Source organism: Hevea brasiliensis, chromosome 18 (assembly GCF_030052815.1).
Source record: "Hevea brasiliensis isolate MT/VB/25A 57/8 chromosome 18, ASM3005281v1, whole genome shotgun sequence".
Taxonomy (NCBI): Eukaryota; Viridiplantae; Streptophyta; class Magnoliopsida; order Malpighiales; family Euphorbiaceae; genus Hevea; species Hevea brasiliensis.
Window position 1 is genome coordinate 49,619,978 of NC_079510.1, and position 27,873 is coordinate 49,647,850.

A 27,873-nucleotide genomic window follows, 5' to 3' on the forward strand; every position below is an offset into this window, starting at 1 on the left:
TGATGACGTGGGAACATGCCATGTATCTAAATAAATGGATAAATTAACTTTTTATTATATTGTTATCGCATAATTAATATCAGCATTTAAATATTTATATTTTAAAAAAATAGATCAAATCATTTTTGAAGTTTAGTTTTATTATACACTCTTATCCATTCCCTTGATTTTATTAATTTAGCCATAAACCAAGAGAAAAAAAATCAAAATAATAATAATAATAATAATAATAATAATTTAAGAATACAAATGTTAATAATAATAATAAAACTTAGGTTTAAAATAATAATATATTATAAAATGTATTAAATATAAAAGTTAAAAACTAATAGAGAGAAATTGTGTGACAAAAACAAATTTTAGTATTTATTTTTTTATTAAATATTAACTTTAAGTAATAAATTTTTTATATAATAGATATTAATTATGATAAATATCATAATTAATTTACCTAAACTAATTCACTGCACTAAATATCTCTGACATTTTTCAAGCGTGAAATGCATTTTTGTTATTTGGCCCTAGTTTGTCACACATAGAGAGAGGAACATTATTATGGTTAAGATTTCAATAGAAAATTATAATAGAGATAGACTAGAATGGACTTCGCCAAATAGTTTATTTTTAAAATGTTGCTTATAATTTCATTTTGGCAGTGGATCATTCATACATTTCACAGTTAGTTGCAGGTAGTGAACTATCAACTCCAAGCCCAAATGTTTAGTGCCAGCAAATTGCTGATGCGGAAGTTGGCAACCAGGCTGAGCAGATTTTGATCTGAATCGAAAAATATTTAGTGATCGGTTTAGTTCGATTTTCAAAATTTTTAATTTTTAATTTTTAATTTTATCTATTTATTTCAGTTCGAAATCGAACCGATCGTTTCCGTCAACTGGTTGGCACCCGACCCTCAATTAGATAACAAGTTTGAAACCTGGATAAGTAAAAAGAATATCAGTTTGAAGAGTTAAATCTAACACCACAAATATGGAATTAGTTTCAAAAACAGAAAGACAAGGCAACTAAACATTTGGAAATTGATTACATGGCTTACACTCCCAGTTCATCACCTTATTTTGCCAGGATAGGAGAACCACAAGCAGCATGAGTATGCTTTCCCTCTATGCACACGAGGTTTCCCCTAAAAAAAGTTGCCAAAATTTTTCCCGAAAGCTTGGCTCCCATGTAGGCTGAGACACTCTGTAATTCCAGGATGATTAATTAGAAGTGTTTCCAACTATACTAAAGTAATTCTCAGTAGATAACAGGCAAAGTACACCTCGAAGTATCACCGCTGATGGAAAATATGTTGATAAGAATGCATACGAAGCTTCTAGGCAGGTTTATTGGATTCTGATCAATTTCAAATATTCTTCTCTTGATTAAAGAAATCAAAATCCTCAAAAATATTGTTCTTCTCACAAATTCTAACTTGGAAAAATATAATAACCTAAAATTATGCCTGCATTTTATCTTCCTTATATATATACTGGGTTTTGGAAGTTATAGACTCTACCTCAATATTAAACTGAGATGCAGTAGTGATGTGAAAATAAAGCCCATCATATTCTCTTCAACCACTTCTTTAACATTCATAAAATGTTGACTCTGTCTTGTGGACGCGAAGAAAAAGCATTCAAAGCAAGCAGAATTAGTTGAGTCAAGTCTATCAAGAAAACTGGATAGGGAGTTCAAAAGGCATACGGGATGTTCAAGTTATATAGGAAGAGCATCATTAAGATCAAAATCTGTGTTTGGTTCCCATACAAAAATCTCTGCACGCTTTCCAACTTCAATGGCCCCCATGCAACTTTAATTGCAGTGACTCAGTTTGGTTGGAGAGCGGATCATTCAGTGTACAGCGCAAAAATCTAAATACAAGTTTAAAAATCTAAATACAAATTTATTTTCACATAAAATTAAGCTTATAAACCTGTATAATTATAGATTAACAATTAATCTAATCTAATTTGATTTAGTTTAAAATCACCACTCACTTGGCAAACTCAAATCAAATGCGAATCCTGCAACTCCCCCTACTAAGAAAGAACAATTGTCGATATCAGTGAACAATACCAGTGATCGGTGAAATGAGAAAGTCTAGTGGGATTCGGTGAGATTCCCTTGAAAGCCATTGAGCCAATAGTAGTATGCCGTGCGGACGAGCAGCCAGTCCACTGAAATTTTGTTTTTTCCAATTAAGAAAAACAGTCATTTTGTTTACAAATTTTTTTTAACTGAATTTTGTTTAGAAATTTTATAAATTATAAAAAAGAGAATTAATATTTAAGTACTAAGCATTGTCATTGTTTATAGAATGATTTCTTTATTTTAGAAAATTAATTAATTGATTTATATGTTTTAATTCGTTTAAATCAAATAATTTTTTATTAGGAGGATTTTTGCCTTAACAAATCAGCTTATAAACTTTAAAAATAAATTAACCTGTTTATTTATAACATTTTTTAAGTTTATAAACTCTAAAAAATAAGTTAGGAGAGACTAACTTTTTATTTTGGTACTTATAAGTCATATACCTATAAGTTAGTTTGATAAAATATTTTATCATATTATCCTAATTTAATTTTTAAAATTTAACTACAAGTCTTATTTAATATTATTTTTAATTATTTTAATAATAAATATATTTATATGTTATTTTTTATTAAACTTATCAACTGTTTATTATTATAAGTACTTTAATTAAATATGTAATTGCTTAAAATTTTAATTACTTAGAAGTTTAAATTCGCTTATAAACATATATTCTTAAGGTGAATTTCATAAATTAAGCTAAAAGCCATTTAAGTCATAAATATAAAGAGTGTTGCATAGTTAATTTAAAAAGTTAGCTCATTTGATGAGTAAAGTTTATTTTTCACTATCTATTTTGTTTTATCAATTTAATTGATTTATACACATTTTATTTGATTTACACCATCCATTTTGTTTTTTTTTTTTAAAATAACTCAAACTATCCATTTCAAACCAATGCTATAAATAGGAAGTAGAGAAACAAATCCTTGGTTTGGTTTCATGTCATTGGCCCGAACCAATGTGCCGGATGGTCCAGGAAGATTAATCGCAGCCCTTGAGCTTGGACTGACAGATGTTACTAAAAGACCAAATTATCCCAACTATATGATCAACATCTGTCTACTGTTCATTTAGCTTATGTAAGCCTGCGAGACTGCAAGGAAGAGAAATGATACCCCAGCAATGGGCTCAACCTTGTGGCAGTCAATGCACCCACAAATATGCCGCTCTCATACGGATTCCATGTATGTAACCTTCCTCTACATCTTCATCCTTCTTCCTTTTTCCTTCAAAAAACCTTTCTTTTTTAGCAACTTTCCCTCTCGTTTTTCTTGTTAATTATCTGCTAACTTTTGTCTATTAGATCGCAGATTTTGTATTTCTTGTCTGTTAAACATGCATTCTTTTCATTTATTTGCTTGTTTTTCTTATTATATGTGCGTTTTTGGAGGGGAAATGGGGAAGAAGGAACTTGATTATGCAAGTGTGTGTATATTATATTCTGGTAATCTTTGTGTTATTTTTTCCTGTGCAAACATTAGATTGAATCATGCATTATGGAGCAAACAATGGCTTAAGAGAATAAGAAGTGAAAATTGATATAAGCCTTTCATGTTTTGGGTTATTTAGTTTAAAGAAGCAATGCTCTCTTTGATGCACACTCTTTGATTACCAGGATTTTTCTTTGGAAAATGATTATTTATTTAAATGTTCCTTATGGAGATTATTTGTCCCCTCCTATGAACTGTTAGAAGTGTGCCTACTGAGAACATGGAATGATCTTTGATATTGTTATGCATATCTCACAATTGGCATGGACATGGGTTTGAAATCAAATTATCGGTTATATCTGTCTAATCAGTGGCATGGATTTTTTTCAGGGAGAGTGTTTTGCAAGAAGGGATGTGGTGCAGATGGAGAAACATGGGAAGAATGTGAGTGTTGACCTACTCTAATATCATTTTGTCTACAGATTATAGATAAATATTTTGCTTTCTTGTTTGGGACCTGTAGTTAACTCCGCCTAAGTAGTTTGTGCTTAGCCGGTCCCAAGCCCGGATAAAGGAGGAGGGTTGCGGTAGGTGACAACCAGCGTAAAAATTTTGTCACACCCTATGATATGGATTCAAATTATATAAACGTTGGGGCGTCCTCTACTAACGACGCGCTACATCAGAGCCCGGGTGTAGTGATAAATATGCAAGGATGTAGGGCGTTCATCGAAAGCGACGCGCCATGCCGGCGCCCGGGTGTGGTGTTAAGTGAGCAAGGTTTCCCACATTATGGACGGGTGTGGGTAAAGAAGTTAGTCCATAGGACAGATAGTAGAACAAATAGTGAAACAGAACACAAGATAGACATAGAAAACAATAGAAGATATCATAGAAGGAGACCAATTAGGAAGGAGCAGGATAGGAGGAGGATCAGGGTTGGTACTTGGAATGTTGGATCACTTACAGAAAAATTAATGGAGCTTTGTGGATACCTTGGAAAGGAGAAGGGTGAACATTGCTTGCATTCAAGAGACTAAATGGGTAGGAGAGAAAAGTAAGGAAGTGGGTAATTCAGGGTACAAACTGTGGTTTACCGGAAAGGAGAGAAACAAGAACGGAGTGGGTATAATCATAGACAGAACATTGAAAGACGCAGTAGTAGCTGTGAAAAGAGTAGGAGATAAAATTATACTAGTAAAGCTAGTACTAGAAGGAGAAACAATAAATATAGTTAGTACTTATGCCCCACAAATAGGACTAGACAGTGAGAGTAAACAAAAGTTTTGGGAAGATATGGATAATTTAATGCAAAGCATACCGAATGAAGAGAATGTTTTCATTGGTGGAGATTTGAATGGACATGTAGGAAGTGATAGGCAAGGTTATGAGAATATTCATGGAGGTTTTGGTTTTGGCAGCTGAAATGAGGAGGGAAAAAGCATCCTGGATTTTGCTATGGCATACGACCTAATACTAGCAAATACCTACTTTATAAAAAAAGAGTCACATTTAGTGACTTTCAAAAGTGGGCAACATAGAAGCCAAATCGACTTTCTCTTAACCAGGAAGACAAATAGAGCTCTATGCAAGGATTGCAAGGTCATTCAAGGAGAGGCTTTAACAAGTCAACATAGGTTGGTGGTCTTGGATGTCAAGTTTAGGAACAATTCAAGTAAGGTCAGAAGAAATAGTGTAGCTCGAACAAAGTGGTGGAGTTCAAAGGAGTAAAGCAAGTGAAGTTCAAAAATGAGCTTCTCGAGTCCGAAGTATGGAAGCTAGATATGGAGGCCAATGATATGTGGATACAGATGGCATCAAAGATTAGAGAAGTAGCTAGAAAAGTACTTGGAGAGTCTAAAGGACATGGACCACCCTCAAAAGAGAGATGGTGGTGGAATGAGAAAGTACAAAAGGCAGTGAAGAGAAAAAGGGAATGGTATAAGAAATTACCTAAATGTGATAATAATGAGGCATATGAACAGTACTAGATAGCAAAGAAAGAGACAAAAAAGGCAGTTAGTCAAGCAAGAGCACAGGCCTTTGAAAAGTTATATGAGAAACTTGTAACTAAAGAAGGGGAGAAAGATATTTATAGATTAGTAAGGAGTAGAGAAAGAAAATGTCAAGATCTCAATCAAGTTAGGTGCATTAAGGATAAAGAAGGAAAAGTGTTGGTGAAAGATGAGGACATTAAAGAAAGATGGAGAAATTATTTTAATGATCTCTTTAATAATAGTCAAAATGGAAATAGCGTGAATATAGATTATAGAACAATAGAAAAGAATGTAAATTATACTAGAAGGATTAGATCTTTAGAAGTAAAGGAAGCACTTAAGAGAATGAAAGTGGGTAAAGCCTGTGGACCAGATGAAATACCAATTGAAGTGTGGAAGTATTTGGGAGATATGGGAGTGGCATGGTTAACTAAATTATTTAATAAGATTCTAAACTCAAAGAAAATGCCTGATGAATGGAGGAAGAGTATTTTAGTACCAATTTTTAAAAATAAGGGAGACATACAGAGTTGCTCAAACTATAGGGGAATTAAACTCATGAGCCATACTATGAAGTTGTGGGAGAGAGTTGTGGAGCATCGACTACGTCATGATTCTTCTATCTCTCTCAATCAATTTGGTTTCATGCCCGGTCGTTCAACTATGGAAGCGATCTTTCTCATTAGAAGCTTGATGGAGAAATATAAAGATGGGAAGAAAGATCTACACATGGTTTTTATTGATTTGGAGAAGGCTTATGATAGTGTTCCAAGAGAGGTCTTATGGAATGTGTTAGAACAAAAGAGGGTATCTATTAGGTACATACAAGTATTGAAAGATATGTATGAAGGAGCAACTACTATTGTGCGCACAGTGGGAGGGGACACAAGAGATTTTCCGATCTCAATTAGATTACACCAAGGATTAGCCATAAGCCCTTACCTTTTCACATTAGTTTTAGATGAACTGACGAAACATATACAAGAGAGTATTCCTTGGTGCATGATGTTTGCGGATGATATTGTTCTGATAAATGAGACACAAGAAGGAGTCAATAGGAAGCTAGAACTTTGGAGAAGTACTCTAGAGTCAGAGGGTTTTAAGTTAAGTAGAACGAAAACAGAATACATGCATTGCAAGTTCAGTGAAGGCCAAACTGGTGATAGGGAAGGAGTTAGTTTGAATGGAGTGGTACTGTCCCAAAGTAATCACTTTAAATATCTAGGCTCAGTCCTTCAAGTAGATGGGGGATGTGAGGAGGATGCTAATCATAGGATTAAAGCCGGATGGTTGAAGTGGAGACGTGCCACGAGAGTTTTATGTGATCATAAGATTCCCAATAAATTAAAAAGAAAATTTTACCGTACAGCCATACGACCGGCTATGTTATATGGTAGTGAGTGTTGGGCACTGAAAGAGTCCTATGCATCTAAGATAAGAGTTGCAGAGATGAGAATGTTAAGGTGGATGAGTGACCATACTAGACTAGATAAAGTCCGTAATGAAAGTATTAGAGAAAAGGTAGGAGTGATGCCAATTGAAGATAAGTTGAGAGAATGGAGATTGAGATGGTTTGGTCATGTGAAGCGTAGACATACGGAGGCTCCAGTTAGACAAGTAGAGCACATTAGGTTAGAGGATAGAAAGAAAAAAAGGGGTAGACCTAAATTGACTTGGAGTAGAGTAGTACAACATGACTTAGAAGCATTACACATTTCTGAGGATTTAACCCAAAATCGTTCAGAGTGGAAAAAGCGAATCCATATAGCCGACCCCAAATTTTTGGGATAAAGGCTTAGTTGAGTTGAGTTGAGTTGAGTTTGGGACCTGTAGTTGAGCTTTCTGTTTTATGTTCTGGACTAGAATATCGTTAGAGTTTTATGCTTAACTTTCCTTTCAAACTTCCAATGCATCAAGATTATTTTCCAAGGGAACTGATACCTCAATAGATTAACTCGGACTTCAAGATAGTGTTTCTATAGGAAAATTGGAATTCAAATTCTTATCAATTTCAATTTATGAGGAACAAGGGGGGATTTTGGCCAGACTTAGCTTATGCTTTGGACAACAGTGTGTTCAAATCTCATTCTTAGAAATCACTAGTTTGAAAAATTAACCTACCATAATCTAAAGGAAGAACATATCAAAGCATAGTGCCATGACTAACTGAGTTTTAACTTTTATGTTCTTAAACCTTCAGGTTTGGGAGAGTGTGATGACATATGCTATAAGGACCCTGTATTGAAGGATCAGCAGTGGAGTGCTTACATTGATCGATCTCCTGGAGCTGCAAGTTATTCTGAGGTATTTTATCGTTTTAACATATTCCTTTTTTTATTTTCCATTTGCTCTTGCACTTTTTAATGATCCATTTTGATCATTGGAGTCTTTATGATAAAATCCTTTTGGGGACAATACTTGACCTTCTTTGGTCCTGACTTGTTCAATTCTTCTTATGTTAAGTAATTAAAATTACTCTCTCTTCCTCTTTATACAGGAATGCTTCCATGCCTGTGTAGCCGGTTGTGGTCACAAGGTCAGTTTGTTCTCATGGTTAAACTTTTTGTTGCATTATGTCATTTGTTGTCTTGAGGTAAAAATTATATATATGAGAAGGCACTTGCAAGATTCCTGATTGTGATTCTTTGAATATTAGTAATTTATGGGACTGAACCATTTTGATGGAATTATTGTGTATTATCTGGAAATTTCTTTTTGTTAATAATTCACATGTCCATGTTCCATTTCTCTTATTTCATTGATGCAATGCTGCTTGTTTCCTGGTTGCAGTTTGAAATTGAAGAGGAGAAAGTTGATCAGGTGCGTCCAAACAGGCCATGTAAGCCTTCCCCTTGGGTGAAGCCGGCCCCTGTTCAGAAGCCTCCTCCACTAACTACTAAGCCTGGTGAACCTACTGAAGACATACCTTGCACTTCTGCATAGAAGGAAAGAGGGATTAAAAAAAGAAAGAAAGAAAGAAAGAAAGAAAAATAGGTAGCACGAGAAAAGAAGGTACTGACCAGAAGATATACAATTTTGTTAGCTGTGTAATCTTGGAAGATTCTTAATGCTGCTTAATTCCACTTATGGATATTTATAGTTTTGGGCCCTTTTCAGTCAGCAGTAGCTTACGTTTTATCGTTGTTTTGCCTCTTATATGGGTTGCAGAAGCTTCATGGCAATTGACATCTGGTTTTCCAGATTTGCTAGCATAACCTTGGACAACTGAAATGTAAAGTCAATCCCTTTTCATTTTTGGTTGATTAGTGATGATACATGCCAACACAGATGGCTTCAGAAGTAACTTAGTTCAGAAATGTGTTCTCTGACTTTGAGAAGAAACTGTACTGGAATTCTCTCAATTTTGATGAAATTGGCAAAAATATTTCATGGTGAGTTTAGCAGCTATGGTGAAGTATTAATTAATAGCCAATTATGCAACTGCTTATATATATATATATATATATATATATATATATATAAAACGAGTGAAACTTGAATATAGCCTAATATTATTGAACTAAAGCTCATGATTGCAATCACTTATATTTTTATTTTATTATGCATTAATATCTCACATTAGTTTGAGATAAAAATAATATATTTTTGTGTTTGACATTTCTCTTTTTAAACTAATTTATGGAATTAAGTTAGATATAATTTATTATTTAAGATGATATTAAAACCTTTTCAATTAATATTTAGACCTCCATATATATTTCTCGCTTCAGATATTTTATCCTAAACGTGAACGGGTGTATTAATATCCCATACTCATTTAGAGGTCTGGGGCACTCCTCTAACAATCTATCAGTTTCTCTGAAGGTGCATGTATAGACTGCTGCAGAGGGATTTGAAAACCAATGCCAAAGCGAAGCCACCTGAACGTTTTTCACGGACAATGAAAATGCATTACACTAAACTAATCGATTGGGCAGGTAAAGCAAACAAGTGACGAGCCTATTTGGAGTTATAATTTAATCTTATTTTTCAGAAAAATAATATTTTGGATATTATTTAAAAAACAATTTTAAAAAAAATATTTTATTATTTTAGAATTATTATATTAAAATATATAAAATTTAATTTTAAATTAATTTTCAATAGCCTCTAATTATTATATTTGAAGAAAGTCCATGAATAAAAGCAAAACGCATAAAAAAAATAAAATCAGGCATCTTGCTCCAAGCCCTACGTTGATCAAACCAGACAACCAGCAGCGGAACCAGAACTCTAAAACGACGTCACAGTTATGAACCTCACACAGTCACAACTCACTCTCAGTTTCACAGCAATTTAACAACCAGTAATTTAAAGCTTCATCAATCAAAAACCCTAGCAAAAAACTGAAAAATCAAATTTCAGGTAATATAGGACTTGAAATTCCCAGGGAAAAAAATGCCGCCAGTGAGAATCATTGCAAAGAATTTCATGCACATGGTGGCGTCTCTGCCCGCCATGAAACTCGATAAGCTCTACGCTAATCCCTTCATTTGCCAAGCCATTCTCAGGTTCTTTTCTCCTTACATAGCAATTATTTTCTGTTTTTTATTGGTTTAGTCGCTGAAGATTTTTTATTGAGTTTGCTTTCAGGTCATTACCGCCATTATCGAAGAAGTATGTCCTGCAAATGCTGTATATCGATGGTCCAGTATCAGCGAAAATGCTTGAGGAATGGGTGCTTCCTGATGCATCCTCCAAGCACAGGGTCGCTGTTGATCGCTTGATTCAGTTGAGAATTTTTTCTGAAACCGTTGATAGGTAACTGCTTGTCTATGCATCTCTCGATTAGTAACCTATTCGTTTCTGAGATAGGAGCCGATAGGAAATGGGACTATATTCTCAGCTCTTTTCTGAATTTTTGGTTCATACTATTAAATTTGAAGGAAAAAGGAAGCCAATTAGAAATTAAATCCAACATTTCAGATTAGCCTCCGGAAGCATTTAATAAATCGGTAAGTTTTTATATTCGCATTTATGGATTTTTCTGTTGTACCTTTAGCTGGAATGAATTTAGCTCCCTGGTACGGGTTGTCAAAGAAACGAAAGAAAAATAGGATCAATCTGCCTTGCTTTATGTATTCCATTGATACACTAATGTGGAAGGTTATCTGTTAGTTATATTTTATGCATAGAAAGTCGACTGAAATCAGATGGCAATCTGATAGCAATCTAATAGCAATCTAGTAAATAGACATAGAAAACTATCTTACATGTATACTCCTTTGATTGGTGGCATCATATTGCTTGGGATTTTGTAGATTTTGTGTTTTCATTCATAATCTTATATTATCAATGGTGTTTAAAATATAAACGTTGAATACTGCAGTGAAGTTTTGCCAAGGGAACCAATGCCTTCAAATATTGTTGCAAGACTCCCAAGCTTGGACGAACTTGAGGCATATGCCCTTGGACAATGGGAGGTATGAACTTCATCTATGTATTTTTGTTATTGGTCTCATTTGCGCCTTTGCATTTATGGAAACTGTTCACTAGTTCTTATTTACTATGGCAACCACTATGGCGTGAAATGATATCACCACATTTTCCTCATGGCAATTGATTAATTTTATGATTAGACTACTCTCTTATGGATTATAATTGTGTTAAACCAGTGTTTCCTGCTGCAACTTATAAACTCGACCCAAGCAGAAAGGCCAACTAACTTCAGCTCCTCTATGATGAAAATTTTCCAGAGGGGTCTTTTGAGTCAAAGGTATTATTTCTTATTGTAAATATACAACTTTAATTTTGAACCTCATATCTGTGACATGCCGTGTTCTGCCTATTCTTTAGGGATAAAGAGGCGCCGCGATTAACTGAGAGCGGTTTCCAGTTTTTGTTGTGCATCATATTCTTAAGCAATTTGCAATTTTAGTTTTGGTTACTGGAATTTGAAATTTATGTTGAATCTGTGAGCACAGCTGATGGATACAAATGCACAATTGTGGTACATCATCAGAGAATATATTTCTAACTGTGAGGTATGGACCAATTAAGTTTTTTAGGTGGTTTTCTCTTCTGACTTTTTGCCCAAGTGGCAGTGGACTACTGAATTGTGATAACTTCTATCATAAGTGTGACTGTTACTTGTATATCCATATCTTTATGAAAAGTTGAACACTCAAGATGATGTTTGAAGAACTCTTAAAAATGAGGTTTAAAATAAAAATTTCTATGCATAAATCTTATGTTTGTGACATTTGATCATTTAGATAGAACCTGGACTTTCATGTTATTAACAAATATATCTATCTTTTGTAAGATGTATTTTAATGTCTTTTTGGATTTTGTCCTTAATTTTCATACCATAACCATTTCTTCAACTGTCAATGACAATTGTTGATCCAAGCTCTTGGAATTACACAACTAAAGTGTGTCTTGAGCTGCTTTCTTGGGCAATATAGACCAAGTAATCTCTGAGATGTTAATAATATGGGCTAAGTTAACATCCACCTGACTTCAACTTGTGGGGCTTGCGAACCTATGCACTACTTAAGCTTCAGGAATGGTGATTATATTGTTAGATGTTCTATCAAGCCTCATACCCTAGTGTGAGGATGGTTTGCATGGTAATCACATTATTAGCTTTTTAAAGATGACTATTTGACATCACTATCCTTTTTTTTTAACCCTCGGTACATGAAATAAAATATATTCCACACAACTAAGTGATGTAGAACCCACAAACACACTCAAAGAAGAAACAAAGCTCTCAAATGTATTAATTCCCAATGCTCATATAGTGAAACTCTAGGGGAAAAAACCCTAAATTACATATCTATTTATGGAATAATAACTAATCCTACCAATACTAGGAAATTCTAAACCTACTATAACTTTTTAAATATTCCTAATAACAATAGAATTGCTAATTCCTAATTATACTAGAAAATCTGAATTAAAGATCTTAATTCCTAAATCTAGTTTTCCTTGACTACATCACTAAGTTTAATTTGCAAAGAAATGTCCACTTGTTCATCTGTTGTTGACAAAGCTTCAAATGAATTGTGAATATTCCTATGTTGGATTGTTTATGTTGTAGTAAAAAAACTAAGAATTGATGCACGCTACTTGAATATTTAATGTCCTTTTTGAACTTGTTGTAATGATGGTGATTATAATTGTAATGAGAATGGGGAATCTAGTTAGCACTCAACCACTTGGTGCTCACCCATGCCTTTCTCAGCCTTCTGGATTATGTCAGTGATCTCAAGTTGCCAGAAACTTGTATGACAATGAATAAGCCAAGCTCAACCTGACTTTAGATTGAACTTAAACTAAGCTAAGTGATGTAGAACAAAGGGAAAGAACCAAGAAATCTAGGACCAATCCATGAAAAGAGAACTAATTCCCAATAATTTTGTTAATCTCAATAACAATCATTGTCTAAAACTACTGAATAATATAAAATTAGCTCTATTTATAGAGTTTATAACCCTAATCAATTTAGGAATGGAAACCCTAATAAACTTTAATTAGGAATACTAAATAAGATAAATTAGGAAATAATGAACCAATAATAATAAAATTCCCTAATAATAAAAACTCTTTAAATTTCTTAATTCTATAATAATTAAAATTTTTAAATAGAATTGTAAACTTTCTATTTTACATTATTCTCCCCTGGTTGGAGAAAACTCGTCCTCGAGTCTTGAAGTGCTAAAGGTTCACAAATCAAATGCGGAGAACACAATACTATCTTCATGTATGGTAGCAGCAAGATTGACTTGAAGAAGTTTGCACTCTCTTTTGTATTCTTAGAAACATCCATATAGATAATATCAATTAGAACAATAGTTGAAATGTCCTTTATCTCAACAGAATCATCAATTTTCATTAATGTCTCCATAGCATCTTCTTCATTCCCAAATATAACTTCCTCTAGCTTTGCTTTTGGAGTTTTATCAACTTCTTGCTCTGGAATAGGCTCTTCAACATGTAAATGTTCAAGACTCAAATCTTCAAATTCTTCAATCTCATACTCTTCAAGCTTAATGTCTCCAAGTTACTCTTTATGTTCCTCATTTTCATCTTCAAGCTGCTCTTCGAATTCTTTTTCTTGTTCATCTTCAACATCAAGCTTCTTTCCTTGATTTACAATTTGAATTTCTTCTTTAAGTTCTCAAACAACTATCGATAACTTATTAAGCTTTATTTTTTTATAGTATTTCTACTTTTGATAACTTATCAAGCTATGCTTTCAATTTTTTCACACTTGAAATTACAAGTTCTTTTCTGCATTCTTCAAGCTATCTTTCTTTAACTTGTAAGAATTGTTATAAATCTTCATATTCCCTTTTTTTATCTATTAAAATCTGTTTTATCTCTCCATATTCACCACTCTAACCCAAAATCGTTTAGAGTAGAGAAAGCGAGTCCATATTGCCGACCCCAAATTTTTGGGATAAAGGCTTAGTTGAGTTGAGTTGTGTATTCACCACGTAAGAAAGAACACGTTTCACAATCATGTTTATAGCTATAATTGTCTATCCAATGACATAGAGATAGTAATTGACTTTTATAAAATCCAATGTCATAATTAATTTCTTCGATAACATTTTTGTAGGAATTGATATACTCTTCTAACCTCTCAATATAAGTTTCCGTGGTATTCAAAGTTTAAAAAAAAAAAAAAAAACCTTCCTTGAAGATAAAACTCAAAATTCAGCCTTTAAGTGTTATTTTTGCAGAAAACGGGCTACAAAATCAGATGCAAAACGTCAACTTAGCAAAGTAGGGTACAATTGAAAATTGCTGACCGGCAAGGTTGATGATGTGGCAATGATGTGTACCCACCTCTAATAGAAAATGCTACTTATTTGAATTTACTTATCACTCTGGTAAGTAAACTTTGTTAATATTTACTTCCTTGTACTAATCTCACTGCTCATGTTTTGTCTGTTATTAGCTTGTGAAGTTAAAAATTTATGCTTTCTGCTTCTATATGCAGGGTAGAGTATCAACTTCCAAACCTTATTGTTGGAGCAATAACTAAAGAAAGCTTGTATAATGCTTTTGAAAATGGGATCACAGCAGAGCAGGTGAGCTTTTATTTAGAATGGATGGGCCCAGCAGGTCAATAGTAGATTATTTGGCTGAAGAATATAACCCGGATCAAGAACTTATAAATAAGGCCAAACTCATGAAAAGTGTCAGGCTTGCAGATAGCAGTTTTATCTTTACTACTATTACAAACCGAGAATTATGTTAGGCAAAAGGCCTTTGAGGGTGCTTATAGGTCCTGAAATATTGTGAATCTAACATTTTGTTCTCTTGTTTGTTTCTGATTTGCCATTTTGAAAAGTATCATGTTTCAATTTTCACTTAAACCTCTTTGTTTGCAGATAATTTCTTTTCTTCAGCAGAATGCTCATCCTCGTGTTGCAGAGAGAATACTTCTGTTCCTGAAAATGTCACAGACCAGGTCATAATGATTTTCTATCTTCAAATACTTGTCAACTGAAATATTTTTTCTCCTGTCATTGCATTCAAGTTTAAATATGCAATGATATATAATATCTTATTCTTTCTTATTGTATATTTCCTAATATTTCAAAATGCGTTCTTTTTGTGCAGATAAGACACTGGGAATCAGATCTGAACAGGGCTGAGATGACCCCAGCACATTTCTATGATGAATTCCCCTCTAGGGTAAGTGAAGCATCTTATTTTGGCTGTTAATTTGCTCATGCCTCTTTATGTTCTCATGTTATATCTCATTATCCACCAGGACGTGTTGGAGGCTGCTTGTGACTTTGCTCAAGAGTGGAGTGGCTTACTCTGGGAGGATTCAAAGAAAATGCGCATGGTAGTTAAGGCAGAAATTCACATGCACATGAGAGAGTTTCTTCGTGGACAAAAGTAGGAAGTTAAATGTGAATATTGAACTGATCAGATGAGTTTTACATCAAATTTTTCAGGAGTCACCAAAATGTATTACCAAGAAAGAGGAGAAGAGAAGAAAAGGAAAGAATCAAATATCATACACGTTCAGAATCTTGGGAAGCCCCCAAAACCAACTTAAAAGTTTTTATTACATTTAGTCAAACATACTTCAAAAGGTTGATATGGTCTTGTCAGTGTCTTCTCTTATTTATCCTTCAAAATCATTCAGTCATGTGAGTTTTGACTAAATTAGGGGGAAAAAAATTGCATCAAAACATATTGGGAAAATTAATATTTGGTCCTTATTTTAATGAAACTAATGAATTAGTCGCTCTATTTTTTAAAAATATATTATTTAGTCTTTTTATCTTTTTAGGCGTTAAACTATTTAATCCTTTGTGTTATTTTAAAGATTTTTTTTTTCAGTTTAATTATTTGATATCTGTAATTTAAATAAGATAATTATTTAGTCATTATAATTTTAAACTCATTAACTATTCAGTCTCTCGTTATAATTATTCTCTTTCAACTTGCTTGATTGACAAAAAAATTATTAGGAGGGAAGAATAATTCACGGACTAAAAATAAAATATTTTCAAAATAAAGGGACCGGGTAATTAATTTCATTGCAATGTAAGAATTAAATAATAATTTTGGCAAATATATTTTTATTTGACGAATCAGAATTTACTTATAATATCTGCAAGTCCTTCAAAACTCAAAATATGAGATTAGAAATGTTGCTGCCCAGGATCGAACTGGGGACCTTCAGTGTGTAAGACTGACGTGATAACCACTACACCACAGCAACCCTGCGCTAATTTTCTGTTACAACTGCTTTATATATATTTTTTTTATTAGGATTCGTCCCACTGCTTCGGCAAACGACAAACACAATGAGGATTCGCTATCGGTACTCTGCGGAGTGGAAAGTGAGCCAAGCTAAGAATTGGGAAGTATACAGGAGTTTTCAAGAAATTTCCTAGCTCACCAGCACTAGGCCAAAGGACTAGAACCGGATCGAGGGTCTTTAGATTTAATTTTAATTAAATTTAATAAATTTTTTTTTTTGAAGGGAAAATTCTGAACTAGACCACCTCAACTCACCATCATCAAATTATAGCTTAACTTTATAATGTTCTTTGGGTCTATGAAAATGAAATCTTAATCATTTGGTTCCATTAGAATTTTTTGTCATATAACTTTATAATAGAAATTTTCTTTAGTTAATTACTTTTACTGCTTTATCTTTGATCAACCAATACTCATCTCAAATTCAAATTTGCTTACATGAAATGACTTCTGCAAGTGTATTGGAGTATTTAAGAGAAATGGCAAGCATTGCAAAGACTTTGCTGAGGTCAATACTGAAAATGGTAAATTCAGTAATGGAAATAGTTGGGATTGCAATGATTCTATATGGTCTTTGGATGGCTAGAGTCTGGCAAACAGATATGGAAGGCTCATCTATTGATGGTTATGACTCTACTGCTCCATGTTACCTCTTTATCTTCAGCAAGTTTTTCACTTATGCTTCTTGTTCTGTTCATTTTTCTCTTTCTGAAGCTGGAACTCACTAGCATATATATATATATACTCCCATAAATTCCAGGTTTATATACACTTTTCTTAGCGTTGGCATTACTTTGTGCGTTGTAACTTGCATAGTCCATATTTCTGCAGATAGCTCAAATGGTTTATACCTCTCTTGCGTATCCTTTTTCACCCTTCATAGGGTGTGAAATGAGTTGAGCCAATTGTGAGCTACTTGAGTTCGGCTCAAAAAATACTTGAAATTTTTTTGAGTTGAAGTAATTAGAAGAGATTTGAATTAAGAGTCTGAGTTTTAAATTTTAGAATCGAGTCGAGCTTGAACTTTACATTGTATTGACTCTATTCAATTAGATTGATGCAATTCAAACAACATATATTAAACAAAATCATGCCCATGTTAAAAATTTTTTCTTTTTCTAATTACCTTAATAGAAGATGCAGTATACAGTTATTATCTCTGTGCTTCTCTTGTTGGAAACAGCAGTTGCAGCTGATATACTCCTTAATTCTGAGTGGGAAAAGGTACATCACTTACCTCATTGAGCTTGATCCCCTCTATTTTTCTTCCACTAAATATCCAATTTGACTCAATGTTGATCTATCAGGATTTACCTGAGGATCCAACGGGAAGATTCCATGATTCCAAAAAACTTGTGGACTCAAATTTTGATATCTTCAAATGCATAGGTTTGTTAATAGTCTTACTTGGGTAGTTTGTGTTCTTGTTTTAGTTAATTTTCTTGTCAATCTGATCAGGGTTTCCAACTGCAGGGATCTTGCAACTTATTGGCAATGGCTTTGAGAGCTCTTGGACTAAATTATGGATCCAACTATGATATGATGATGAATACCCTCCAACCAGGCTTCCACTAATTAATCACCATTTACAGCCACCTTCATTTGTTGTTGGAGATTCACACTTCGTCACCAAGAATGATGCATGGAATGTAGGGATTCATTCTCAGGTCACTTGCAAGGCTTTTCAAATGCATAGCTTATTTTGGTAGACATATATGTTGCTTTCTCTTTTTTTTTGGGTATTTATGGTCAAGTATTCTTGTGTTAGCTTATGTGAGACTAAATATCTTACTCAGATATCTTTAAGGTGCACTTCCCACGTTAGCCTGTTTAACTTAAATACATTTCTTTTAATCCCATGTAGACAGACAAGTGAGCAAAAAAACTGGAGAACAGCATGCTGTCGTTGAGATGAAGGATTCACTTAGAAAATCAAATATTAGACACGAAAATGGAATTGATGAAGATTGCAGAATTTTGTTGAAGTAAATGCTGGCCACTGTTGTATTAAGGAGTGGGATTTATTTGTTTCCGACCACCACACACTTTCCAATTACAGTTTGATGGACCGAACTTATAAGCCCACACCAACTGTTTTTCAAAGCTTTGTTTTGGAATGACTTGCTTCAGCCCAGAACCAGGCCCACACCAGAGTTTGGTTCATGTTAGTTATTTGAAAATTAATAATTTTTATACACAAGTTTTTAAGTATAAAATTATAAAATTTTTATTCCCTATGTCCCCAAGCTTGCAGCATGACCAAGAAATAAGGCCTTTCACTCTACAATAATTAGTACAAGCATGCTTTTATGTATACACAAGTACAGAGCATAGTGGCATCTTTTATGTTTTGGGGACATAACACGCATTATAAAGCTATTTGCAAACGAAGAATAAATAATAAACTCAAATTTTCAGCCCCAGACTACAGCAAAATTTCAAATTTGTTACAGACTATAGATTGTTTTTAGTATCCCATTGCCAACAAGAGGAGGGGAAAAACTAAAAAGAACTGACAAAGATGGGGAGCAACTACTCAGATTTCTTTGTAGTAGTTGACACCTTTCTCTTCATTCGGCTGTAGGGCCCAACTGTCCGGTCCATAATATACATATATATGACTTGGCTCCAAGATTTGTACGAGTCTAAACCTTCATAATATTCTGGTGCAATTTCCTTCACCTTGTGAAGCTTGCTACCAGGGATCCTTGGGAAATCATGATGCTCATTATGGTACCCCACATGCCAAGTTAGAAAATTCAGGGGGCCATAATAGGAATACGTTTCTTGCTCTGGCTTGAAGACATAATGTTCTGAGATGAAATGACCAGCCATGGGGTGCATCCCACCTCCAACAAATGTGGAAAGGATCAAATAAGCAAAAGACCTCCTGCCCCAAAAATAAACCATGGCCACATCCAGAGCTATCTGAATAAAAAGGTTGATGAATTCCCAATAACCAGGGGGCTTAGGTTTGAGAAACAGAGGCCTCAGAGCATAGAAGAAGAGTTGGAAGATAACCCATATAGATTTTGTGACAACATTCGTCACAAGATGGCCTTCAACATGGCTGGGGACGTCCATATCAATCCCATCTACTCCTTGGAAGCGATGGTGTTCAAGATGATACTTCTGGAAGGTTACAGACATGGGTATACCAATTGGTAGGTTAGCAAAAATCCCAAGCCAACGGTTGTAAACAGGAGTTGAGAAAGCAAGATTGTGACTGAGCTCATGTATGGCTAAGAAAAGATTGTGGTTGAGAAAAGAGCCAAAGAAGTAGGCTATTGCCAATATCTTAAGCCAGCCAGCATCATGAAGTAATGTGGCCGTCCAAAGTTGAAGCAAAACAACCACTGTAACCTGAAACACCCAAAAGTTTGAGACCATGAACCATATTATGAAAAAAGAAAGGAATAATCAATATGCACAATTTCAATACAACAATAATTCAAATACAACAAATTGCCTAAATTTCAGCATAAGCAGCGCTCATCATTAATTATGATTTCTCATTTGTTTTAAAGTTCTTTTTGCACAACAAAAAATTGAAATCATTCAGAGATATTGCTAAACAATAATAGCAATACCTATTCATTTACTTGGTAAAATTTGGGCCTACAACCTGTTAAACCAACCTACACAAGGAAATGAGTGGAAGGCAGTGTAAGGTCTAAACCAGAAACCTTTTCTTGTCCTCATGAGGAAAAAGGAACAAAATAAGTGCTTTAATATATCCATTTTGATATCTCATAAAACATGAGAAAAGTGCATAAATTTGGTCAAAGTAATACTCTTGTTTGGTTGAAACTAAAGAAGGTGAAAAGCAGTAAGCACATGTAGAAATATCTGAATTACTTAACAAATGTCAACAAAAATTTTAGCTTGAATTTCCAATGTCAAACTGAAGGTAATGTGATGCATTTCTAATTTTCTATGTTACGGAAAACAAATTCTAGTCCAATCAGAAACAATCTAGGTCTTCTGCACATTATTGCACCCTTCTTAGTTAGTTACAATAACAAGATTAATCTTGCATGCAGAACAAGTAATTTGAAAAGAAAAAGGAGTCAATTTTCTCATGCTCCTAACTGCATTAGAAAACAAGTCAAATTAATATCAGGCGCCAAAGAAAAGTTACAAAATAAGATTTACTCTTAACCAAACATATAAAATAACTTGACTCTTTATCAAGAAACTGATATAAATTTCAATTGAACATTTACAACATGGGGCAAAAGAGAGAGATTGCAGAATGAACTACTGCAAGGTCTATAATTCAAACAATGAAATTGGCTTAATGCTCGCTAATAGGAATTGACAATTGACAAATAAGTAATGTTTGTTCTTAACTCACTAGACATTCATCAGGAGATATTGGCAAATGAACAAAAAAAAAAAAAAATTGAGGCACAATACAAGAAAAAAAAAAACGTTACACAAATCTAAACCAAACAACAAACGTCTCTATACAATCAGCAAAAGGCAGAATCTCCATGAAAAGCTATAAAGGAAGGAAAGGGTAAAATGAATTGGAGTATACAATCAAATAACATGACAGAGAACAAAATTCACAGCTTTATGGAGGTAAACAATTCACCAAAGAAGTGAACAATTCACATGAACCACCCAAATCAAGCGAGGAATCCCACGTACATTATCTCAGATCCAAACCAAAAAAAAAAATAAAAATAAAACAAAATAAAATAAAAAAGGCAGACAATGGAGATAGGGAAAGAGAGAGAGAAACAAACCTTGAGGAAAGCCAAGGGGTCAGGGCCAAAGAGTTCCTTGATTTGAGGGTATTGAGAGAGGATCTGTCTTCTCCTCGAAGCATGAGGTTCATCCGTGTATGACCAGAAGAAGTCTGTAGCCATTACTCCCTCCTCCTGGTGCTCATGCTTGTCCTCTCTCATCTCTCCCCCTCTGCCCATTTTCCCCGTCTCCCTCTTCTGCTTCCAATTCCTCTACCTCTCTCTCGTTACGCGTCTATTTTTCTCGTTTTTCTTCTCGCAGAAAGATATTATTTATTTCCCTCCCCTCTCTTCTGGCGTTTCCTTCCCTTCGGTAGCGGCTTAAAACCAGGAGGATGGGGGAGACAGGCTTCAGCCATGAGGCAAAATTATTCAAAAAAAAAAAAAAAAAGACTGTAATTCAGTGTCGCGACGCGCACCTGAACATGTGCAATTTAATCAATTTAATCGCTTTAATCACCTTCCATTCCATGCGGTTGTGGAGTTTGGAGTGGTAGTTAATTCGTAAAACACGACGTCGTACAATCCACTCCCTACAAAAAATTTAGGGTCAGGTCTAGAGCTAATAGGAGTAATGTTGTTGCGGTTTTTTAAATCTGAATAAAAAATTTGTGACCATATTGGTTTCGGCTCATACATGAAAGAGTGAGATGGTGTCCTAATTATAAATTTAATTAAAGTGTTAATAAGTAATTTATAAGTAATTAATATATTTAATAAAAAATAATTTATAATTACACTTAATATTAAAATTATTAAAAAGAATATTATATGAGATAATTTTAAAAATTAAAAAAATACTTAGTAAAATATTTAGTCTACTTTATAAATATAAAATTTACAAATATTAAAATAAAAAGTTGGTCATATTAAATTTCACTTTGGCCACTAAAATTTATTTCTTGTTTCCGTCATTGTCCCAACTTTTTTTTTTTACTTGTAAACTCAACTTAAAATTTTAAAAATTATTATAAATAAATAAATAAATTTTTTTAAAACTTATAAGTCAATTTGGTTAATTTATAAATTAAAATAAATATCCTCTTAATTTAAATAATGAGTCCCAATTTCATTACACAATTTAAAATTTAATCTGATTTAAATGAATTTAATTTTTTTTAAATAGAATTTAACTAAAATAAATAAAACATTTAAACTCAATTCGATAAATATAATTTTAAATTTCAACTATAATTCAAAAAAATTAATGAAACGGGAAATAAAAATCAATTAATTGTTTTAATTATAAAATAATAAAAATATACTTTAAATAAGCTTAATTAAATCTAACAGTCGGTCTACTATATTTAAAAATTGTTCTATTTTAATATTATAATACTGAATTTTAACTTAATAAATTATTTAAATTCATCTCAATTTAATTAAATTAATTTTCAATATTTTTCGAGCTATTCTTGCCTACTGTAGCAATTGACTTGTACGCGCTAAAAGAGAAGCTGAGAGTGTGGAACCCTGCGCCAGCCTGCCAGGTTTTAAAGGTTGGAAACGAAGCGTAGTGACCAACAGCTTCAATTCGTTTGTTTTCCAGCAGTTTCAGTTTGTTTATCCCACAGGCCGAACGTGAAATGAGGCCCCACTTCTCGTCTTTTTATTAATTTAGAGCTCAGATGCAATTTCATGGACGATGGTGATTAGTTCCTATGCCTTTCCTTCAGGAGGATCTGAGGACTCTTTAATTCCTCCGAAAAAGGGAAAATAAAATGAAAGTGATCGACAGCTTAAGATGGCTATCACTGCATTTGCTGGGATCACGATGTTGTGAGAGGAGAAATTGAAATGCTTTCTATACAAGAATGTACAATTTTGCTTTAGATACAATTTACGAATCCCATCTCTATCCATACCTCAACTTCACCAACTACTTAAGTCAGATTCTTCTGACCAGAAGAAGGGAAGAAAGCGCTGAAATTGCAATATGCAAATCGAGTTCAGCAGAATTTTATGTAATGGAAACAAAAGAGAGGAAAACTACTCATCCAGAGCACTTCCTTTTTCCTTTTGTTAATTTGGGATTAATTTCAGTACTACTGGGAGATGGCGCCTATCTAAGGTGAGAATCGTAATTGTCCAAAAGCGAATCCGGAACAATCAGCGGCAACTTATCTATGTACATGAAAAGCCTTCTGCGGTTCTCCCTGGTCACTGTCGCCATGTCCACTATATCCCTTCTATCAGTAAACACCCAGAGATCTCCAGAATTCACTCTCTTCAGACTATCTCGGCAGAAGGGGCATGACTGTGACCTTGACCACCTGCAATCATAGCAACAAATATGTACCATCATCAATAAGAAAGAAAAATATTTTAGAAAACCACACAGAAATCAGCAAAAACAATGTTTCAACATTTGAGAATTCAAGTGAGACATGAAGCCCAGACACTCTTGGATTGATAAAGCTCAGCCTGTAGAAAGCCCCATAAAACAAAGCATTCCGTCTTATCATGTCTTTTAATGCCAAGGGAAAATTGAATATGACCAAGCCAAAGACAAGACTCAAAATGAAAAGTTGCAGAGATGGAAGCAGATGATGCAGCTTAAGGCTCAATTGTATGTGTTCCTCAAATACCAAACTGAAATCCATCTTAAATGAATTGGTTATAAAATCTAGGAATTTCCATCATTGTACTCAACTAAATCTTAAATTCCATGCCTGCACAGAAAAATCAACGTCAAACCCTCCCTCTCCGCCACCACCCCCAACCCAAAAAAAAAAAAAGCAGCTCGAATAAGCTTAACTGGATGCCACAATCTACAGGGTTAGATAACAAAGCAAACCTTTGAAACAAACTCTCCCAAATTTCCTAAAATGTGGGACCACAGCAACCTGACAAATCTATTCCACACTTCCATTGGAGAAACTACAGCCAATGTCTGGAGATGTAAAACAGATCAGATCACACATCAAGGATGTAGTATCCATCTTTAGGGGCAACAAAAAGTTTAGAATGGATTCAAAATGTTTACCCAAAAAGAACACAAGTAGTAAAAACTACAGAAGCAATGTAATTCCAAAATTGAATAAACAAAGTTCTCTACTCACGACGTTATATATACCACATTTGAAAAATACGCCATACTCATACAACTAATGTCAAGTAGCCATAACTATACAATAAATTTGGAAAAAACTAACCATGATATCACTTGTCTCCTCATATTGACTAATGCCTATCATCTCAAACATCAGCATACATTCATCATACATGTCCATATCAATAGGAAATTCTTTAAAGGGTAGAGCTTAATACAAAATCAACAAATTCAAGTAAATATACACATCACACTAATTTCATACACAGTTCCACATGTTAATAATAATTAGATTGCTCACTAGTGAAATAACCCTTAAGGTGTGTTTGGGCAAGCAATAGAAACTCAATGACTTTATCTGAAGATGTACCACTTGGGCCATCAACAACATAATGACTGAGGAGCAGTAGCTCAAGAAAGAAATTCATTGCCACCTAATTTCCAAAGACACCTTTTCCATTGGCCACGGATTCATTATGACATGGATTACATTGAAAAATATGTGCAACCTAAAAAAAAACCAAGAATCGTCTGCATTCCAATAACAAAAAGGAGATTGTGGCAGAGAGAGAGAGAGAGAGAGAGAGAGAGAGAGAGAGAGAGTACCATTCCCGGTAACATTTCAAGCACATGGCATGGTTGCAGTTAGGCAATACAATCTTACTATTCATGTCCATACATATTCCACACTCGTCTTCCCTTTCAATGTCGACATCAGTATGTTGCCTATGTTCTTCATCATCTCTTTTTCGGAACCTTTCCATGCATGCTGCCTTCTGTTTCTTATCCTCTGTATCAGTGACCCCTCTCTGAAGTTGTAATAAAGAGGGAAAAATAACCGCTGGCCACAAAAGGGATGCAGATATTTAGTTAGAGTTGAGAACAAAAATTGGGTAAATAAATAGACAATAAACATATTTAGAAGATGGCTATGCACCATAGAACTCCCTAATGCTTGCTTTTCTTTCATGAGTAGACATGGTGGTCGTGCCATCCACATAAACCTAAGGCATGATACAAATCAATAAGCCTTATTCATCATTTGTTTAGGGACATCATAAAAGGATTAAGCGTATATGCTCATGTCCTATGCATACAAACAAAAATAAACCTTATAAATTAGTATTCTTAACAATCCAAGAGTGCCTGCGAGGTGGCAGTCTGTCCACTGAACTAGAAAAAGAAACAGATGAGCAGCTGGGCTATATGACATTCTCATCTGAAGGCAGGCACCGTCATACTCCCTTGGAAAATCCGACGCCCTGAACATGAGATTGCAGAATAAGTCACGACTAAATTTGGATTGTAATTGGGTAAGCTTAAAACTCCTAAAACCCATAATAAGCTAAACACTTAAATACCAATTGCACAATTTTTCCAAAGAATATACTTTCATCTGATAATACTTAAAATAAAATACCAGTAGAGTTCTCATTTTTTTTTTGCAGCTTCTCCACAACATAAAACTCATTAGTTTTACCAACAAATAATTAAACAAATATTTCTAATTCTCCACCTTGTTTATCACACACAAAGCAAATCCAAAAATTCAAGAAAATTCCAATTTTTATTTTATTAAAATGTCCCAAATTTTTGGGTTTATTACAATTAGAATGTAAACAAAGGCAAAAATCTAGCCTTATACTCAAGTTAAAAAAGCAAGGAAAGCTTTCATGGCATCATCAAATATAAACACTAGAGCATAAACTGCAGATAGTATTATTGAGACTAAAAGAAGTAAAGAACAAAAGTCTACAATACATCCCTTCTTATCTACCTTTACAGCCCCTGAGTCACAATTTACCAAGAAATTTAAAGGGCAAACGTCTAACCACAGAAAATAATAATAATAATAATAATAATAATAATAATAATAATGCTATACTAAACATTTGGATGATGACCTTTTTTTTCCTTTCTCTTTCATTAAGCATTCTACGTTTCCAAAAAGAAGCCTTGATATTAATCATGTAGGTTAATCATTCAAGAAAACGTCATAAAGCACATCCAAGTGGAATACACAGCCACGTGAAATGAAGTGAACAACTTATCAAGAAATAGATATTGGCAATGCCCCGCGCCCCAACCCCTTTCCCCACCACCATCCCAACAAGACAGAGAGAGGGGAAATACAAAGAGCGAATGCTGCAGATTGCTAAAGCAAATGCAAACCACCGGAGGAATACCAATTGGAAAATATTTGAATGCAATTTAAAGTAAGTACAGGGGTATAAATTAATTTATGAATCCATGAATTAACACAAGCATTGATACCTCCATCATGATTCACGAAATGTACAAATGTTAAACTTTAAACTTAAATTTTCACCAGAACACCATCCCCTTATAAAAGCCACCCAAATCCCAAAAGAATACATTGCAGGAACGAAAATTATTACAACACACTTAGCCCTGTGTGTGTATGTGCGAGCGAGTGAGTGAGTAAGAGAGAGAGAGAGAGAGATCAGAAGTTGTTTTGGGAATTTTAGTGACGACCTGCAGGAGTTTCACATGGTAACTGAGCATAAATCGTAATCTAAGACCAAAAATAAGGAAGAAAAAAAAATACTTGAGTAATCAAACAAACCAAAACAGCAACAAAAAGAGAAGAATAAAAAAAAACAATACTTTAGCATTCACATTCAAGCACCTAATACTAATTGCGATTAAAAAAACCTCAAAAAAAAAAATAAAAATTTCATTCCCCTAAAAAAAATAAAATAAAATAAAACCCATGATAACAACAAAGCTCAAAAACCCAAAAAGCCCAAATAATTGACACTTACAGAGTATTAGCATGTTGGATATCAGCTTCGAGCACTTTGAGAGAGTCTTTGAAGGACTTTCTCATAGAAGCCATGTGCATCTCCTCCAACAACACTCAAAACCAAAACGATCAGATTCTGCCGTCTCTCTCTCTCTCTCTCTCTCTCTCCCACCCCACCAAAACCCCCTCTATCTATAGTGGATATTTTCTCTCTTCTGGGGTGGGTTTCTTCTAGAAGGCGCTCGTTCTATTCTGTTCTTGAAAGCGAAGCCGATACAGAAGGAGTCGTGGAGCGTTGAAAATAAATAATCATTAAAATAATAATAATACTATAATAGGTAATAATAATAAAACTCATGGTTGTCAAAAGTAGAAATAAAATATAAGAAGTATTCATTAATAAATTTCATACAATTTTAAATTAATTTTAAGATCAATGATCATTTTATATTATTTTTAAAATTATTATTAAAATATTTTTTAAAATTTATTACTTATAAAATATTTTTAAATTAAATTTAATATATTTTCATTATAAAAATTTTAAAATAACGACAAAATATTTTAATTTACTTTTTTTAATAATAATTAAAAAACTTTTAATAAAATATTAAATTTTTATAATTTTTAATTTTAATTAAATTTTTTAATTTTCTCAATTTCATTCTTCAATTTTAACTCAGTTTGACAAAGGAAAATATTTAATTCAATTTGAAATCAAACTTTAACTCACCTCCCACGTGTAACAAGACCGCATGAAGCAAGAGGAGGCACTTCCATCAAAAAAAAAAAAAAAAAAAAAAAACAAGAGGAGGCACTTCCATAAAAAAAAAAAAAAAAAAAAAAAAACAAGAGGAGGCACTTCCATAAAAAAAAAAAAAAAAAAAAAAAAAAACAAGAGGAGGCACATGGCTGCCCGTGAGTGTATCTCCGCGCCTTATCCATTCCCACAGCGGAGCGTGGCCATTTTTTCTGTGTGGCACGTGCCCTTGTCTGCCACTTTTACTTTATTACCTCTACACTTTCGGTTTTATTT

General features: G+C 33.7%; 3 protein-coding genes, 2 non-coding genes and 1 pseudogene across 5 annotated transcripts; 3 read left to right on the forward strand and 3 right to left on the reverse strand.

Annotated features, from left to right (window-relative positions):
- The first annotated feature begins 3,205 nt into the window (after positions 1-3,205).
- LOC110635130 (uncharacterized) lies at positions 3,206-8,622 on the forward strand. Its single transcript, XM_021784345.2, has 5 exons — positions 3,206-3,281; positions 3,918-3,971; positions 7,725-7,828; positions 8,022-8,060; positions 8,315-8,622. The coding sequence occupies exons 1-5, from the start codon at positions 3,206-3,208 to the stop codon at positions 8,465-8,467; spliced, it is 426 nt and encodes a 141-aa protein (XP_021640037.2). The 3' UTR covers positions 8,468-8,622.
- A 1,071-nt stretch (positions 8,623-9,693) lies between these two features.
- Positions 9,694-15,748, forward strand: LOC110635124 (general transcription and DNA repair factor IIH subunit TFB2-like; annotated as a pseudogene).
- A 402-nt stretch (positions 15,749-16,150) lies between these two features.
- On the reverse strand, positions 16,151-16,223 carry TRNAV-UAC (transfer RNA valine (anticodon UAC)). Its single transcript has one exon. It is a non-coding gene; the product is annotated as a tRNA-Val (tRNA).
- Positions 16,224-16,329: 106 nt separating this feature from the next.
- Positions 16,330-18,410, forward strand: LOC110635128 (uncharacterized). The gene is made up of 4 exons (XR_009146074.1): positions 16,330-17,488; positions 17,572-17,653; positions 17,738-17,931; positions 18,129-18,410. It is a non-coding gene; the product is annotated as an uncharacterized LOC110635128 (transcript).
- A 248-nt stretch (positions 18,411-18,658) lies between these two features.
- On the reverse strand, positions 18,659-21,421 carry LOC110635114 (sphingolipid delta(4)-desaturase DES1-like). The gene is made up of 2 exons (XM_021784328.2): positions 21,019-21,421; positions 18,659-19,627 (listed from the first exon to the last, which is right to left on the reverse strand). The coding sequence occupies exons 1-2, from the start codon at positions 21,196-21,198 to the stop codon at positions 18,797-18,799; spliced, it is 1,011 nt and encodes a 336-aa protein (XP_021640020.1). The 5' UTR covers positions 21,199-21,421; the 3' UTR covers positions 18,659-18,796.
- A 1,374-nt stretch (positions 21,422-22,795) lies between these two features.
- Positions 22,796-27,118, reverse strand: LOC110635134 (E3 ubiquitin-protein ligase AIRP2). Its single transcript, XM_021784352.2, has 5 exons — positions 26,857-27,118; positions 25,182-25,332; positions 25,008-25,074; positions 24,677-24,911; positions 22,796-23,291 (listed from the first exon to the last, which is right to left on the reverse strand). Exons 1-5 carry the CDS (start codon positions 26,934-26,936, stop codon positions 23,081-23,083), a joined length of 744 nt encoding a protein of 247 aa, XP_021640044.1. The 5' UTR covers positions 26,937-27,118; the 3' UTR covers positions 22,796-23,080.
- Between the last annotated feature and the right edge of the window lie 755 nt (positions 27,119-27,873).

Excerpts from the sequence above, each read along its gene's own strand:
- LOC110635130 (XM_021784345.2), top strand. The coding sequence starts at position 3,206 with ATGATACCCCAGCAATGGGCTCAACCTTGTGGCAGTCAATGCACCCAC. Across the intron at positions 3,972-7,724 it reads TGGAGAAACATGGGAAGAAT|GTTTGGGAGAGTGTGATGAC; the intron begins GTGAGTGTTGAC and ends TTAAACCTTCAG. Across the intron at positions 8,061-8,314 it reads TAGCCGGTTGTGGTCACAAG|TTTGAAATTGAAGAGGAGAA; the intron begins GTCAGTTTGTTC and ends TCCTGGTTGCAG.
- LOC110635114 (XM_021784328.2), bottom strand. The coding sequence starts at position 21,198 with ATGGGCAGAGGGGGAGAGATGAGAGAGGACAAGCATGAGCACCAGGAG. Across the intron at positions 19,628-21,018 it reads ACCCCTTGGCTTTCCTCAAG|GTTACAGTGGTTGTTTTGCT; the intron begins GTTTGTTTCTCT and ends TGGGTGTTTCAG.
- LOC110635134 (XM_021784352.2), bottom strand. The coding sequence starts at position 26,936 with ATGCACATGGCTTCTATGAGAAAGTCCTTCAAAGACTCTCTCAAAGTG. Across the intron at positions 25,333-26,856 it reads ATCCAACATGCTAATACTCT|GGCGTCGGATTTTCCAAGGG; the intron begins GTAAGTGTCAAT and ends TCTCATGTTCAG. Across the intron at positions 24,912-25,007 it reads AAGCATTAGGGAGTTCTATG|CGGTTATTTTTCCCTCTTTA; the intron begins GTGCATAGCCAT and ends TTTTGTGGCCAG.